Genomic DNA, 14,471 nt, shown 5'->3' on the forward strand with positions numbered 1-14,471 from the left:
GGAATTTTACCTTTCTCTCTCTGCGCGCAGACATACACACGCCCGCACAGGGTGTTGGTTCCGTGTCGGCCGAACACAGGCGCTGACCACTGCCTCCACAGGACACGAGCCAACCTCGTCTTCTTCTTCCTTTCCTGCTACTACAGCTACCTCTTCCTGCTCTCCTTCTTTGCGATCTTGACAATGGCCGACAGCCAAGAGAAGCTTCGCGTGGGCTATGTCCCCGAGCACTTCAGCCTTCCGTTGCTCCAGCTTGCATCGTCGGCCTGGGGCAAGGAGCACATCGAGCTTGTCTCGCAACCGAGCGGCACGGGCCAGATGCTCACGTCGCTCGCCGCCAGGCCTCGCCCAGACATTGACATTGCCATCGCACTGACCGAGGCGCTCATCGCGGGCATCGCAAAGGGCCGCAGCGACTACGAGCTCGTGGGAAGCTACGTCAAGAGCAGCCTCAACTGGGCCGTCATCACGGGCACGGACGCCAAGGCGGACAAGTACAAGTCGATCGACGATCTGCGTTCGACGACGCTTGGTATCAGCCGGCTGGGAAGCGGGTCGCAAGTCATGGCAAGCGTCATGGCCCTCCAGCAGGGCTGGTCGACCGACGATGTGAAATTCAAGGTCAATGACAACTTTGAGAACCTGCGCAACGGCGTCAACCAGCAGAGCGGCCTCGAGACGTCAGCATTCATGTGGGAGTGGTTCACCACAAAGCCTTTCGTCAACTCGGGTGAGGTCCGTTTCATCGGCAGCGTACCCACACCATGGCCCAGCTGGACTATTGCGGCATCGAAGTCGTTCACCGAGCAGACACCGACACCGTCAACCGAGACGAAGCTACATAAATTCTTGGGCAAGCTGGCGGACCAGGTCAAAAAGTTCACCAGTGATGAAGAAAAAGCAAAGAGCACAATCGTCGAGCAGATGAAGTACGACGCAAAGGACGTTGACCAGTGGTATGCCGGTGTGCGATGGGTCGGCGACTCTCGAGAGGGGCAGGGAAGTGGGGGCAAACGTCTCAAGGGCCAGAGCGTAAAAACAAATGAAGTCAGCGAAGAGGTGCTCCTCCAGACGCTCGAGACACTCCAAAAAGCAGGCGTGGTAGAGGAGCCGCAGGGAGGCTGGGATCTAGATCGATTCGTCACCTCCGACAGGCGTGTGGCCTGAAACGGAGAAGAATTGAGAGAAAAATTGCGAAGTTGTAATACATGCAGCCCTTCCTTTCCTTCCGAGATCGAGAGCACCGGAGCAAGTCTCGTCATCCCATTTACTCCTCCTTCTTGGCACCTCCCGCCTTTTCTGCCTCTGCGATAGCCTTCTTGTCCGTCTGAGGGCCACCCTGAGCGCCTGTTGCTGCGCCTGTGTGATGAAGAAAGGGTCAGCGTCGAAGCAACTGAAAAGTTGAGGGGAGGTAGACTACGCACCGAAGAGACCGCCGGCAGCCTTGAAGGGCCTCTTGAGGTCGCCCGTGGCAGGCTTGCCCCAGATCCAGATCTGAGCGTGCTTGGACTCGAGGGCGTTCTTGATGGGCAGGATCGACTGGATGACAAGGCTGCATGTGATTATCGTTCAGCTTCTTTCGTGCAGACTGACAGTGAAGCCAGGCAAACTCACGGATTGGTGTAGCCCATGTAGAAGTGCATGACACCGACCATGAGGGTGCCCATCATGACGCCACGCGTGGCCTTGCTGATCTCCTGCAGGTCGTAATCTCGGTGCGTCGTCGTGACTAGCTCGCCCGGTTCCTGCGACATGGGGCTCTTTGGCTCGACGTACTTGAGCACAGTGAGGTCGTTTGCCTTCTTGACCTTCCAGGCACAGAAGTAGTTGATGAGCAGGCAGATGGCCTGGGCCGTTGCGTACGCAATTCGAGCGTAGATGATGTACTCTGGCTGCTCGTCAAAGGGGATCCGCTTGGCCACCTGCATGGCGCCAAACATGAAGGCAAGCTGAAGGCACACGAGGACTCTCTGTGAGCTCTTCATCTCTTCAGAAGCACACTCCGTCCTGACTCACGTTCATAACAGCGGCGGACGACATCTTGGCTTAGCTCTATTACTTTTGGGGGACGGGGAAGGTAATGGCGACGGTTGGTGATAGAAGAAGAGCTTAGGTCGAGCCTTCTTGCGAGAGCGGCAAAGCCAAAATTCCACGTGTAACGCTCAGCCTCTTTTGATATCCTCGGCCGTCGGATTAGGCCTTCTCTCTTTTTTTTTTTTTGGATTCTTTAACCTTTTTTTCCCTTCGTCGTTTCCGTGGAGGTGGATAGGACAAGAATGAGCTCGATGTCGAATGGGAGCGGGGGTAGCAATGGGGCGGCGTCGGGCGGGATAGGTAGTGTCAATGGGGGCCTGAAGAGGCGGCTATCAAATTCTCCAACCAAGCTTTCAAAGCGCTTTGTGAACGCTGGGGCCCTGGCGCCATCCTCGTCGCTGTCTCCATCGTCATCCTCCTCCTCCCTGCCATCTTCGCCGACGAAGAAGACGCTGGTGGATCCCAGGATCACCGAGTCTCGAAAAAAGCTGCCGATATGGGCAGGGAGAGAGGGAATCGTGGATGCTGTTCGAGAAAATGACACCGTTGTTGTCCTCGGAGAAACAGGCAGCGGAAAGACGACCCGTGAGCAGTCTGGTCTTTTTATCGTACGGAGACGTAAATGCTCACTCCAGCTTCCCACTTTCGTCTTCAGAAATACCTCAATTCCTCTATGAAGCTGGCCTTGGAGGACCTTCGTCGCAGATGATTGGCATCACACAGCCCAGAAGGGTTGCCGCCACGTCTCTGGCCAAACGCGTGGCCGTCGAGATGGGCGTCAAGGAGCTCGGGGCCGAGGTGGGCTACTCGATCCGATTCGATGACCGGACCTCCAACAAGACGAGAATCAAGTTTATGACCGATGGCTGGCTTCTGCGAGAGATGCTCAGCGGCAAAGACGATGGAGCAATGACACGCTACTCCATCTTGATTCTCGACGAAGCCCACGAACGGTCGGTACATACCGATGTCCTTCTGGGCCTCGCAAAGAGGGCCCAGCGGCTGCGAAGGAAGATGGGAGAAAAGTACAGTCCGCTCAAGATTGTCGTCATGTCGGCTACCATCGATGCCGAAGCCTTTTCCCAGTACTTCGCTCCTCTGGCCGCCCCCATCCTCTATGTCAAGGGCCGACAGTTTCCCATTACGCTTTACCACTCCACCGAAGCGTTGCAGGACTGGGTCGAAGCGGCCAAGAAGCTGTTGGTGCAGATTGGAGATCTCCCTCCAGGAGACGTCCTCGTCTTCATGACGGGCGCCGAGGAGATCGAGTCCTTTGCTCGACAGCTCCACGAGCTTAATCAGGCGCTCAAGCTTCACGCCCAGGGTGCCAATTCTCGACCACCTCCAGAGTTCATCATCTGCCCGCTCTATGCAGCTTTGGGTCCCGGCGCTGTGGCCAAGGTGTACGCAGCTACGCCGCCCGGCTGCCGCAAGGTGGTCTTGGCTACCAACATCGCCGAGACAAGTATCACGATACCCGGCATCGGTTATGTCATCGACTGCGGCCTGGCCAAGCAGCGATCCGGCGGAGGCGTCTCGGTAGACATGCTTGAGGTGAAGCCGATCAGCAAGTCGGCTGCACGCCAGAGGGCGGGTCGAGCGGGTCGAGATGGATCTGGTTCGTGCTACAGGCTATACCGCGAGGACGTTTTTGACTCGCTCGAAGACACGAGCCCGCCCGAGATCCTTAGGGCAGACTTGACCTCGACCATGCTCGATGTCCTCGCCATGGGATTGGACCCGCTGTCGTTCGACTGGATGGACCGACCAGACGACGAGGCGATGAAGGAGTCGCTGGTCCTGCTCCTGGAATTGGGAGCGCTGCAACATCCCACGTCGCAGGCTAATGGCAAAGTAAGGCCAGAGGAGAACGGCCATGCCGAGGAAGAGGACATGGTGCCCCGATTCGAGCTGACACCACTCGGTCGGCGCATGGCTGCCTTGCCTCTAACTCCCCCGCTTTCGCGCACCCTGATCGCTGCGTCGGAGTTGGGACTCGACACCCCTAGGCAGGCCCTGGCACTCGTCTCGATCCTCTCCTCTGAGCGAAGATCCATTCTCATCGACCCACCCATGCTCGCCGCCGACGATGAAGCATCGAGCAAGCGGCGAGAAGAGGCCGATCGAGCTCGGCACCGAATGGCGCACAAGTCCGGCGATCACATCACGCAGCTGAAAGCCCTCTATGCGTTTGAGGAGCAAGAGCGCGCTTCGAAGAGATTGTTGGAGGCTGCTGCGAATGGAGCGGGGAGCGCCAAAGCGGCCTCGGCCATGCTCAAGGATTGGTGCGAGACAAATTTCGTCTCGTTGAAGGCTGTCAGAGAGGTTCAGAAGATCCGAGAACAGCTGCGGACCATCTGCAAGCGCCTTGGAATGGCCGTCGAGGCTGATAAGGATGGGGACGATGCCGAAATGAAAGGAAAAGGGGAGGAAGACGATGCGAGCAGTAGCGATGACGAAGAAAAACAAAATGATGGGCTCTACGTCACCAAGGGTGGCGCTTCCCATCGCACCGCCGCACACAACCACGGAGGCGCCGACAGCGACGACTCGTACGAGTCCCTGCTTCGGGCGCTCATTGCAGGACGCAAGACCAATGCAGCATTCCGCCAGCCAGATGGCCACACCTATACCCGAGCGTTTTCAAAGGATACGTTCAAGATCCACCCTTCGTCGACTCTCTTCAGTGCTCGAAGGACACCGCCAAACGTCATCTTCTTTGATGAGCTCACATTTACAACGCAAATCTTTGCTAGAGGCGTCAGTGCCATCGAGCCGAGCTGGCTCCAATAGAAGTAGGAGGCGCAAAGGACCTGGATCTCCTGTACACCACCTCGTCAACAATGACTATGTACTCAGAGCTCTGACTGGCTCTACTAATTCAAATTATATAGACAAATGAGAGCGAGAAGAGAGAGATGGGGGAAGATGAAAGAAAGGAGACAAAACTTGATCTTCACTCCTACCGCTGGCCTTGAATCTCTCTTTCAAAGGCTTCGCTCGGGTCCTCCATCATCTGCGCATCGCTCAGCATCCCGCTTGCCGTCTCTGTCGCTGTGCCCCCATGCACAAGTCCGCTGCTGGCGCCCATAACGTTTCCAGATACGTCGCCCTTGATTTCGTCGCGCGTGGGGATTGGCAGGCTGTTCAGAGGATCTCGCAACAGTCAGCTCAACGATCAGACGGGCAGTCAAGCCAAGGTCCAAAAACGCACCTCTCTTGCCTCTTTGGCTGCTGCACCCTCGTCCGTCCCCTGACCTCCTCCCTAAAGCTGGCCACTTCCTCTAGAATGAGCTTCTTCATCCCTTCCACGTCTTCGACCTCTTCGAAACCAAAGTCAAATTTGCGCTCGCACGTCGGCTCGTCCGCCGGGTCATGCCAGACACTCAGGTAAGGGTGCTGGAGTGCCTCGTCGCAAGTAATTCTCCGCGATGGGTCAAACGAGAGCATCTTCTCGAGCAGGTCCAGCGCCATCGGGTTCGCGGCGGGGTAGAGCTGCTTGAAGGGGATGCGAGGCTTGTAGGGGAGCGAACGGATGTAGTCTTGTGCGCGGGGGCTGCCGACGCGGCGCAACGTCTCTTCAGAGGGAGTGCCAAGGTAGTGAAGGATCTGGTTGAGCTGGTCCACATAGTCTCGGCCACGGAAGATGGGCTTGCCACCGAGGAGCTCCGCAAGGATACAGCCCACGGACCAGATGTCGACTGTTGATTCGGAATCGATCAGTATCGCATGGCCCATCTATGTGGGAAACCGCACTTCACACTTACTAGCAGTTGTGTAATTCTGGAAGCTGTCGAAGCGCAAGCCAGGCGATGAGCTTTGGTCACCTTCTTCGCTCGCAAATGGAGAGGCAATTCTCACCTCAACATGATCTCCGGCGCCCTGTACCACCTCGTCGCAACGTACTCCGTCATGAAGCCACCAGCCTGCCCGCCAGGTTGGTCAGTCTCGAAGCCACGGGCCAGCCCAAAGTCACAGATCTTGAGCTCGCAGTCGGCATTGACGAGCAGGTTTCCCGGCTTGAGGTCGCGGTGGAGCACTGAGGCACTGTGAATGTAGCGCAAACCACAGAGCGTCTGGTAGATGAATGACTGGAAGTGGGCATCGGACAGGGGTTGACCAGAGCGAATCTGCATCGATAGGAGGACTGTCAACGAGAAGGTCTCGTGGAAGATGAGAGGAGGAAAGTTGCTCTCACAATGGCATGCAGGTCAGCCTCCATCAGCTCTTCGTAGAGGTACACCTCGTTGAAAGCGACAGGGTCGATGATGTCCATGTCATAGAGACAGGTGATGTTCTTATGCCCACGAAAGTGACGAAGCAGTCTGTGCAGTGGCCATGATCAGAGACTCTATCTCCTTGAGCCAAAATAAAGGTTGACAGGGACACTCACTTAATCTCTCGCAGGGCTCGCTTCGCCAGGATCTTCTTCGAAAAGACATTTGTGATCTTCTTGATCGCTACGCTTTCTCCCGATGCCTTGTGCAGGGCGGCGGCGACGGAGCCGTAGGCGCCCGAGCCGAGCTCCTTTGTGACCTCGTACGATGAGTCGACGAGAAACGTCTGGCTGAGCACATTGTACGGCGTCCGAGAAGGCGCCGACATGGTTGGCGTGGTAGATGCACTTCCAATGAGATCTGTTTTGGGGGAACAGGTCCTGGAAGCCACAAACGCTCCAGTGGTCAAGTGGTCAGGTATGAAGACGGACGGAGACGAGACACACGAGGGAGAGAGGCGCAGAGACTCTTCGAGGAGGAGGGCGTGTTGGTGTTGGTGAGAAGAAGTGACGAAGAGAGAGAGAGAGAGAGAGAGAGATAGAAGTAGGCTGGCAATCCAGATTGACGCTTGACCACTGGGTGGGTGCCCATGCACAGAGCCCACCTCGGTAGCGCGTTTTAACTTTTGGCGCCTGCGTCACACTTTCTTCTTCAAAGTGCCACGGTTCCCCGGCGCCCGCACCGCCGCCGACTTCCACGGCTAGATACGGACTGCTATCCCCCCTTGTAGAAGCAACACCCGCCGTCGGATCTGAGAGCACACGGCATGAACTGTGCATCGATGGATTATCTCAGCAAAGCCTCTCCGGAGCCGGACGGCTTCTTTACAAATCTGACCTCACAATCAGCTGCCTCTCCACCTCAGCGGAAATGAGCAGCGCGCAAAATGACGAAATGTTCAATCGCCAAGCGTAGGAGGAGTGACAGACTTCTATAAATTTATTCATGCTGCAATACCAAAGGTGTTACATTTGATGTGGCTGTTGTGCTGTTGATGATGGTGGCCCGCTTACGGGCGCTTGCTCCTGCTCCTGCTGCTGCTGAGCGACAGCTGCGGCAGGCTGGGTGGGAGCCTGATTCAGCTTCGGTTCGACTGGCGGCTGCGACGAAGCTTGACCGGGCGACGTTTGGGATGGGGCTGTTGATCCGAATGGGCCGCGAGGTAGACTTGGACCAACGGTGCGACGGTCCTGATCGGGCCTGACGAGCGAGCCAGAGGCTGGTCCTGGCCCAGGTCCAGGTCCAGACGGAGGCCCTTGCACAGAAGTAGGTGCTCGTCCGTCACCATGCCCCGTCGAAGTCTGCGAGCCAGGCGTGGACGTTGTTGAGGAAGGCGTCTGACGACTGTAGAGAGAATTAGGATCTCTAGCCTGTTGAGAAATCGGCGGTGTCGACCCAAGGGTCGCAGTGCCGGCACCCTTTGGTCCAGGAGAAGGACTGGTCGCCCGGGCGGGGCCGAGCGAAATAGCAGGGATGGGTGCATTAGCCGTGCCTGTCACTGGCGGCGAGGGTGCATGACCACCAGATAGGGGAGACTTCGCCGGGGTATGTCGCAGCGGGAAGCTACCTGACGGCTGCGAAGCCCGGTGGACGAATGGCTTGGCACTGGGCGATTTTAGAGGGGACGAAGTTGGAGCAGCCATTGACGAAGACCCATTGGTGGTACCGGGACTACTTCTTTGCTCCTGCGCACTGCCTGGTGTCGAGGGCACTGGCTTCTGTGCCACGGGCGATGAAGCCGAAATTGGCGTCTGATTGGAGGTGAGCGGAGAGGCTTGTGTGGCTGGTCGAGCAGGGACTGCCGCCGAAGGACTGCTGATCGGAGAAGCTTGGGCTGGTCTGGGCACAGCCGCTGCTGATGAGTGTGCCGCTCCATTGAGGGCCGGGGGAGCAGGCGCTGCTGCTGGCTGAGGCCGAGAAGGCGCTGCTGCCGGTACTGGTCGAGCCGCCGGAGGCGCAGAAGGCGCCGCGGAGCCGTGAGATGGTCCGGAGTACAGGCCCTGAGGCGGGCGAGAAGTGGCGAACGCAGAGGAGAAAGGGTAAGATTGATGGCCCTGAGCTGCAGGCACAGGGGATTGTTGTCCCTGTGGTCTTTGCTGATGCTGCACTTGCGGCTGGAAATGCTGATTCTGCTGATACTGCTGATACTGCTGTTGCAGATACTGCTGCTGAGGCTGTGGTGGGGGATGAGCATGCATCTGTTGTGGGTGTTGGTAGAGGTGTTGCTGTTGGGGACGGACGTGGCTCGGCTGCAACGCTTGTTGCTGCATCGGCATAGGTTGCGCCTGCTGTGGTGGATAGCCGTACCTTTGCTGCTGCTGCTGCTGCTGCTGCTGCTGCTGAGGATGTTGAACATTGTGCGTTGGCATGTATTGTTGCTGAGCATATGGTGGATGAGCCTGCGAAGGGACTGCAGGTCGTTGAGATGGAACAGAGGGAGCCTGCGGCAGGCGCTGCGGCCGTTGGGGCCATGGCTGGCCCGGAGCTGGCGGTCGGCACTTGCTGCAAAAGAAGTCCTCCTTTTCCCAGTCGCGCCGCGGGTGATGGACGCTCCTGTCAAAGGCGTTCCAGCACTCTGTGTGCTGCCACACACCACACCGCTCGCAGCAGACAATCTCGTCGGTATCGTCGAGGTTGATGCCGGCTTTTCCACAGACTTCACAGTCCAGCTCCCAGCTGTCGCCATCTTGGGCCTCTGATATTTGGGCTGAAGGTCCTGGTGCCGGTTCAGGAGTGGGTACACCGCCATTTGCAATGATCTCCTCTCTCCGCTGCTTCCTGATCTCTCTCATCCTTTCTCGCTCCTCGCGCTCCTGGATCTCGCGCAGAGCCTTTTCCTCCGCCTCTCGCTCCCTTGCGAGAATCCTTTCTTCGCGCTCTCGCAGCCTATCTTCGCGGTGCTTGACGGCTTTCCGCTCCTCCTCCTCGCGATTCGCCTTATCCTGCTCTTCGCGCCGAAGGCTTGCCATGCGTTCCTCCATGGCCAAGCGCGCTGCACGGTCTCGTTCCCGTTCCTCCTTCTCGCTCTCTTTCAAGGCAATCCGGCTGCTTCGCTTCCTGCTTGCCATGGCAGCCTCGTGGGCCCTCTGCTTTTCGACTTCAGCAATATCCCTCATCACCTTGGGAATGACAGTGTCGCTGAGGAGGGCATGAAGCGCCTTCTCGTCGGGATGCTTGGATTTGGCGAACTTTGTCGCAATGGCTTCCCACTCGGGTCTAGTGACGGCAATCTGGACCGAGAGGGGCGTTAGCTGCACTGCGTCTCTTTCGGTGAGGAGATCACTCACTGCCTCAAACTCGATCCACTCTGGCTTCTCCTCCTCCTTCACGGGCTTTTCCTCCTCTTCCTTGGACTGCTCTTCCTCTTCGATCTTGGGGGACTCTTCCTCAGCCTTCTGGTGCCCGTTCGTGTCGATGGATGGAGCAGCTTCATCTACCTTCACGTCCGCGTCCGCGTCCTCCATCTTGACGTCCTCACCGTCCTTCTTCTCGTCAAGGGACGGTGGCTCTGAAAGCTCCGAGTCTGTGCTTCCCTCCCTCTTGCTGCGCTGCTTGGCATCCCCATTGGCCTTTCTCCCGTTCTGTGTCGTGCTCGCGCCCTTCTCAGCCGCCTCGCGTCTTCCACTTTGGCCTTCGTACAAAAGCTCTGGCGGGATTTCCTCCCACCCGTCTGCATCGCCACGAAGGCTCCTCCCGGTTCGCTTCTGCGGCGAAGGCGTGGGAGCCGAAACTTCGGTCACAGGCTTGCCCCTCGTCGAGCTGCGCAGAGGCTCCCGCCTCGGCTTGGGCGACGAGGTGGGGAGCGAGTCGCGCTTTCTCTTTGCTGCCGAAGCTGGCTTGGGCGTGGATGGGCCCTCGGCCGCTTTCTGAGCTGTCCGTTTGGCGGCAGCAGCCTCTGCTCGAGCCTTCTTTGAGTTCTTCTTGGGCGGGCGAGCTTTCACGGGCTCTGGCGGAGGGGGATGCTGGATCCATAACCGGTTGTCTGGAGAAGACAGATGATGTTGAGATTCCAATCGCTAACCTGCATGTGAAGGCTTGCCCGTCACTCACCATCAAAGAGCCAGTATGTGTTGTCCTGCCCGTCCCAGCCGATGGGGTCTATTCGCTGTGTGTTAAGGAGAGCTCCATCAGTGGCCTGATACAGCAAGGCCGGCACTCTTCCTCTTTCTCCTCACCCAGATCTGAGCATCTTCGTCGTTCTTCACAAGCTTTCTGAATCGCTCGGCGTCTACCAATTGCCACTCGCACAGCGTATAGATTGTGTCGACCTGGTGGTAGAAGCCGTGATCAGCAGAGAAAGGAGAAGGAATGCCGGGCATGCCACGATGACTATTCACCTTCGCAGTCAATGGAAGGGCGGCCCAGGGCAAGGGCGACTCTGCGGTGCCGAGAAGCAGGTTCTTTGGCTCTCTCGCCTCGTACTGGGCTCGGAGGTATGACTCCCAGTTGCTCGAACTTTTGGGCGTATGATTCAGTCAGCAGCTAGTTTCTCTGCTCAAGCACTCTGCCGCTCAACTCACTCGATCTCGCGGTTCAAGGTGAGGGTGTAGAGAAGCCGTCTCATGAGGTCCGGGATCATTTGCGTCTCCGACCCATCCAGATCTCTCTCCAGTGCCTGCAGTAAGGGTGACAAAGAGAGGATGAGCGACAGTGAGATGCGAGAGCAGTCGTCCCTTAAGAAGAAGGGAGAGAGGAGCCTTGGCCTGTAGTCTACAGCCAGGTCCCTCTAGCCGCTCCACCTCTTGGCACGCTACGTGGGCGGACTCACCTCTGTCTCGAATCCGCTCATGCCGAATGCCTCGTCAAAGGTGAAAAGAAACTGGCAGATGGCAGCAAAACGCCACATCTGCCTCAGCTTCTTGACGATGGGGCTGAGAGGGGGCAGGGGCGCCGCCGCAGTGCTCGCGGCCAGCGCGGTTGCCTGCTTGCCTCGCATTCTCCGTTCGACAACAGACGGGAGCGCTGCGCGGTGCGGAAAATTATCGTCGAGAAAGACCTAATGAAGATGCACCGAGAGGATGCCGGTCGTCCGACGCCACGCCCAGTGGGTACCCAAGAGAATGCAGAGCGTGGCTGCCTTCACGCAGTGTCGGACCTCCCTGTAATTGAAGCGAGCAGGAGACAACCTAAGCCAGACTCAAGGGAGGGCCGGGTCGACAAGCACGGAGAGGTCGCGGGCTGCTGCAGCTCGAAAACGCGCAACAACGCGAAGATGGAGGAGGAAAGGGAAAAAATGGAAGGGGAAAAGGCAAAGCGAGCCCTGTTTCGAAAATATATCTCAAAGGCCCCCCCTCTTCCACTGCACTGCACACGGTGCACAGAGGGAGATCACAGACAAGGAGCAGGTGGAACACGCGTGGCGCCTGTGAGCAGTGACGAGGTGATTGATTCGCACAAATACATTGACAGAGGGGAGGGACAAGGGGTATTGCAGATCAGACGATGCGTCCATTGGCCTGCCGAGACGTGGGAGTGCCGAGTGCTTTGTTGACGTCTTGCTCTGCGGGAAGCTCAGTCAGTCGTGAAATAGTACTCTCGCTTCCATGTCACCCACCTACGTCCCACAGCTTTCGTCTGACTTCGAGGACATCCTGGTGAAGGGCGTCATAGACGCGGACGAGGTCTCCTGTCCTGGATCGAACGTCTTCCTTTGTGGATGAAGACGATGCAAGCGCTCCCACTTGCTTCTCGAGCGAAGACATACGTGCCATAGCAGCAGAGATCTGGAGCAGGCCCTTTCAGAGTGAACAACAGTCCTTTCTCCAAGATCAATGCCGCTCACCTTGTGCGTGCTGTCCTCAAGCTCGCGGACAGAGGCCCTCATCTCTAGGCTGGCGCTGTGGTATTCCTGGAGGAGATAGTAGTAGCCATAGAGGGACACGCTGCCCAGACCGATGGCGAATCCAGTCAGTGCGCCCCTCATTCCGCCCTGAGATTCAGGCAGGCGATCAGCCTATTAATATAGATGCAACTCCACCCAGCTCAGGAAGCTCACGATCGGCCGCCTCGAGGCGGTGGGAATCCCGACTACATGCCCTCCCGCTGCCGACGTTGCGGGCCTGACCCATATCCCTTGTCCATTCCTGGCAGCGACACGGGCCGTACTTGACGCGGACCGTTGCAACAGCATCGCCAAAGGTGTGTCTGTCACTCCGCCGCCGAAGTTGCCAATCTGACAATGCTTGAGAAGATGGGAGCGAGCTTTGCCCGCGACACGTGATTCCCGCAAGAGCTTTTTAACGTGGCGGCCCATTTTCTTCTTCTCGCCGTTTTTTAAAACCTCCTCGCAGCGCTCCCTTCCCCTTCCCGATCAACACACACCCCTCACCATGGCGGACACGGATCTCACATCGACGATCCTCGGGTACACAGACAGGCACCTGGGCCTGGCCCTGCTGTCGCATTTGGCCGACCTGGAAATTTTCAACAAGGACGATATCGCAAAGGCCACCTATGACCTCGTCCGTGGCACTTCGATGTTCGAATATGCCATCTCACTCTATGAGCAGGCTTTCCCCGGCCAAGACCCACCGAAGGAGCTCGTCAAGCAGGCGGAGGATGTGCAGTCGATTCAGGAGCGTCTTACTGCCGAAGCCGACAGGGTTCTTAATGTCATCGAGGACCCGACGCTGGTGGACTCGCTCAAGCAGGACAAGGCTCAGAACTTGGCATACCTCGAGGACAAGTACCAGGTGAGCAATAAAGAACTACGAGGGCCTCGCTGTGCGCCAGACTCACTCTCCCTTCTCATCAGCTCACCGTCGACCAAATCAATGCCCTCTACCGGTTGGGCTACTTTCATTACTCGATCGGCAACTACAGTGACGCCTCGTCGTACCTCTACCACTTTCGAGTCCTCTCGATCGATCCAGAGTTGACGACGTCTTCGCACTGGGGCAAGATGGCCGCTGACATACTCTCGGGAGATTGGGACCGAGCGCTCGAGGAGGTGAAGCTGCTTCGCGAGCAGATCGACAGCTCGCGACCCGACGAGGGAGGTCACGAGGCCGTGCTGCAGAAGCGCACCTGGCTTCTGCACTGGTCCCTCTTCATCTGGTTCAACCACCCGGCTGGGCGGGAGGGCCTGGTGGAGATGTACCTTTCGCCTCCTTACCTCAACACGATCCAAACGACGTGCTGGTGGCTTCTTCGATACCTCGTCGCCGCCCTCGTCCTGACGCGACGGTCGACGCGTACCTACATCATTTCTCAACCTGTCTCGTCTCTCAACCCAGGTTCTTCGCCTACCGTGAAGCTGTCGCCTGCCGCGGCGCTCCGAGACGTGACGCGTGCGCTGTCGCTCGAGGCGCATCGCACAGAAAAGGATCCCATTCTCAACTTTGTTCGCCAGCTCTGCACCGAGTTTGACTTTGAAAAGTCCCAAGAGGAGCTCAGAAAAGCACAGGACGTGGCCAGCAAGGACTTTTTCCTCGCGGACCATGCAGACGCTTTTGTCGAGTCGGCCCGTTTCCTCGTCAGCGAGGCTTACTGCCGGATTCACCAGCGCGTCGACATTGGCGACCTGTCCAAGCGGCTCAACATGACAAAGGAGGAGGGCGAGAAGTGGATTGTCAACCTCGTCCGTGATACGAGGGGCGATGCCAAGATCGACTTCAAGGAGGGCATGGTCTACATGAACCAGACGACGCCCGCCGTGTACCAATCAGTGATTGAGAAGACGCGCGGATTCACCTTCCGGACGGCAGCCATGGGCCAGGCCATGGACCGCAAGGCCCACCCCATCACGGCCAACCACAACGAGTCAAGAGGCGGCGGCAGCGGTGGTGGCCGGGGCGGCCGGGGCGGCGGACGCGGAGGTGGACAGCGAGGTGGTGGCGACCGGGGAGCAAGCAAGGACAATCAGAACCAGAATCAAACCCAACAACCAAACGGCGTCGTGCCCACTCCTGCGCAAGAACCAACTGCTGCATAAATTCACATTTTCCTCTTGTGTCGCTCTTATCCTCCCTTTCCCTCCCTCTCTGTAACTTTAGCCACTCCTTCCATCCTCTCTTTTTCCTCATCCGCTCCGCTTCTTTCTCTGATGAGGAGCAGTCACATCCAAAACCGAAAAGCCACGGCGCAATATCACACTTTGAGACAAATTTCGATGCTTGTGGTGTAGTAGTAGTACTAGTGTTACATTGCGAAAGATGGAAC

General features: G+C 57.7%; 7 protein-coding genes across 7 annotated transcripts; 3 read left to right on the forward strand and 4 right to left on the reverse strand.

Moving 5' to 3' along the window:
• The first annotated feature begins 114 nt into the window (after nt 1-114).
• On the forward strand, nt 115-1,281 carry FA10DRAFT_265958 (hypothetical protein). The gene has a single exon (XM_025521284.1). It carries the CDS (start codon nt 184-186, stop codon nt 1,165-1,167), a length of 984 nt encoding a protein of 327 aa, XP_025379355.1. The 5' UTR covers nt 115-183; the 3' UTR covers nt 1,168-1,281.
• FA10DRAFT_265959 (putative PHO88-involved in phosphate transport) lies at nt 842-2,175 on the reverse strand. Its single transcript, XM_025521285.1, has 4 exons — nt 2,017-2,175; nt 1,615-1,949; nt 1,425-1,552; nt 842-1,359 (listed from the first exon to the last, which is right to left on the reverse strand). The coding sequence occupies exons 1-4, from the start codon at nt 2,038-2,040 to the stop codon at nt 1,268-1,270; spliced, it is 579 nt and encodes a 192-aa protein (XP_025379356.1). The 5' UTR covers nt 2,041-2,175; the 3' UTR covers nt 842-1,267.
• Nucleotides 2,176-2,243: 68 nt separating this feature from the next.
• On the forward strand, nt 2,244-5,293 carry FA10DRAFT_300684 (P-loop containing nucleoside triphosphate hydrolase protein). The gene is made up of 2 exons (XM_025524878.1): nt 2,244-2,619; nt 2,690-5,293. Exons 1-2 carry the CDS (start codon nt 2,277-2,279, stop codon nt 4,825-4,827), a joined length of 2,481 nt encoding a protein of 826 aa, XP_025379357.1. The 5' UTR covers nt 2,244-2,276; the 3' UTR covers nt 4,828-5,293.
• On the reverse strand, nt 4,761-6,964 carry FA10DRAFT_265961 (putative mitogen-activated protein kinase MpkA). Its single transcript, XM_025521286.1, has 6 exons — nt 6,428-6,964; nt 6,233-6,359; nt 5,896-6,164; nt 5,802-5,824; nt 5,249-5,735; nt 4,761-5,177 (listed from the first exon to the last, which is right to left on the reverse strand). The coding sequence occupies exons 1-6, from the start codon at nt 6,637-6,639 to the stop codon at nt 4,997-4,999; spliced, it is 1,299 nt and encodes a 432-aa protein (XP_025379358.1). The 5' UTR covers nt 6,640-6,964; the 3' UTR covers nt 4,761-4,996.
• A 264-nt stretch (nt 6,965-7,228) lies between these two features.
• FA10DRAFT_265962 (hypothetical protein) lies at nt 7,229-11,530 on the reverse strand. Its single transcript, XM_025521287.1, has 7 exons — nt 11,080-11,530; nt 10,832-10,926; nt 10,649-10,766; nt 10,487-10,579; nt 10,362-10,416; nt 9,599-10,293; nt 7,229-9,541 (listed from the first exon to the last, which is right to left on the reverse strand). The coding sequence occupies exons 1-7, from the start codon at nt 11,245-11,247 to the stop codon at nt 7,277-7,279; spliced, it is 3,489 nt and encodes a 1,162-aa protein (XP_025379359.1). The 5' UTR covers nt 11,248-11,530; the 3' UTR covers nt 7,229-7,276.
• A 141-nt stretch (nt 11,531-11,671) lies between these two features.
• On the reverse strand, nt 11,672-12,443 carry FA10DRAFT_265963 (hypothetical protein; the record flags this gene model as incomplete). The annotated part of the gene is made up of 4 exons (XM_025521288.1): nt 11,672-11,811; nt 11,866-12,034; nt 12,094-12,240; nt 12,307-12,443. Coding segments are annotated over 4 exons (518 nt in total), but the record flags the coding sequence as incomplete, so codon positions are not given.
• A 159-nt stretch (nt 12,444-12,602) lies between these two features.
• FA10DRAFT_274744 (eukaryotic translation initiation factor 3 subunit E) lies at nt 12,603-14,431 on the forward strand. Its single transcript, XM_025523229.1, has 2 exons — nt 12,603-13,003; nt 13,066-14,431. Exons 1-2 carry the CDS (start codon nt 12,641-12,643, stop codon nt 14,242-14,244), a joined length of 1,542 nt encoding a protein of 513 aa, XP_025379361.1. The 5' UTR covers nt 12,603-12,640; the 3' UTR covers nt 14,245-14,431.
• The last annotated feature ends 40 nt before the right edge of the window (nt 14,432-14,471 follow it).

This window comes from Acaromyces ingoldii, assembly GCF_003144295.1.
Source record: "Acaromyces ingoldii strain MCA 4198 unplaced genomic scaffold FA10scaffold_2, whole genome shotgun sequence".
Taxonomy (NCBI): domain Eukaryota; kingdom Fungi; phylum Basidiomycota; class Exobasidiomycetes; order Exobasidiales; family Cryptobasidiaceae; genus Acaromyces; species Acaromyces ingoldii.

What these genes read in the sequence shown, in the direction of transcription:
- FA10DRAFT_265958 (XM_025521284.1), top strand. Translation starts at nt 184, where the DNA reads ATGGCCGACAGCCAAGAGAAGCTTCGCGTGGGCTATGTCCCCGAGCAC.
- FA10DRAFT_265959 (XM_025521285.1), bottom strand. Translation starts at nt 2,040, where the DNA reads ATGTCGTCCGCCGCTGTTATGAAC. An exon ending in CGTCCGCCGCTGTTATGAAC is followed by an intron (nt 1,950 to 2,016) that starts GTGAGTCAGGAC and finishes GTGTGCCTTCAG; the next exon opens with CTTGCCTTCATGTTTGGCGC. An exon ending in TACATGGGCTACACCAATCC is followed by an intron (nt 1,553 to 1,614) that starts GTGAGTTTGCCT and finishes AATCACATGCAG; the next exon opens with CCTTGTCATCCAGTCGATCC.
- FA10DRAFT_300684 (XM_025524878.1), top strand. Translation starts at nt 2,277, where the DNA reads ATGAGCTCGATGTCGAATGGGAGCGGGGGTAGCAATGGGGCGGCGTCG. An exon ending in AGGCAGCGGAAAGACGACCC is followed by an intron (nt 2,620 to 2,689) that starts GTGAGCAGTCTG and finishes TTTCGTCTTCAG; the next exon opens with AAATACCTCAATTCCTCTAT.
- FA10DRAFT_265961 (XM_025521286.1), bottom strand. Translation starts at nt 6,639, where the DNA reads ATGTCGGCGCCTTCTCGGACGCCGTACAATGTGCTCAGCCAGACGTTT. An exon ending in CGAGCCCTGCGAGAGATTAA is followed by an intron (nt 6,360 to 6,427) that starts GTGAGTGTCCCT and finishes GCCACTGCACAG; the next exon opens with ACTGCTTCGTCACTTTCGTG. An exon ending in CAGCCAAAGAGGCAAGAGAG is followed by an intron (nt 5,178 to 5,248) that starts GTGCGTTTTTGG and finishes TCCTCTGAACAG; the next exon opens with CCTGCCAATCCCCACGCGCG.
- FA10DRAFT_265962 (XM_025521287.1), bottom strand. Translation starts at nt 11,247, where the DNA reads ATGCGAGGCAAGCAGGCAACCGCGCTGGCCGCGAGCACTGCGGCGGCG. An exon ending in ACGAAGATGCTCAGATCTGG is followed by an intron (nt 10,417 to 10,486) that starts GTGAGGAGAAAG and finishes CTTAACACACAG; the next exon opens with CGAATAGACCCCATCGGCTG. An exon ending in CACATACTGGCTCTTTGATG is followed by an intron (nt 10,294 to 10,361) that starts GTGAGTGACGGG and finishes TGTCTTCTCCAG; the next exon opens with ACAACCGGTTATGGATCCAG.
- FA10DRAFT_274744 (XM_025523229.1), top strand. Translation starts at nt 12,641, where the DNA reads ATGGCGGACACGGATCTCACATCGACGATCCTCGGGTACACAGACAGG. An exon ending in ACCTCGAGGACAAGTACCAG is followed by an intron (nt 13,004 to 13,065) that starts GTGAGCAATAAA and finishes CCTTCTCATCAG; the next exon opens with CTCACCGTCGACCAAATCAA.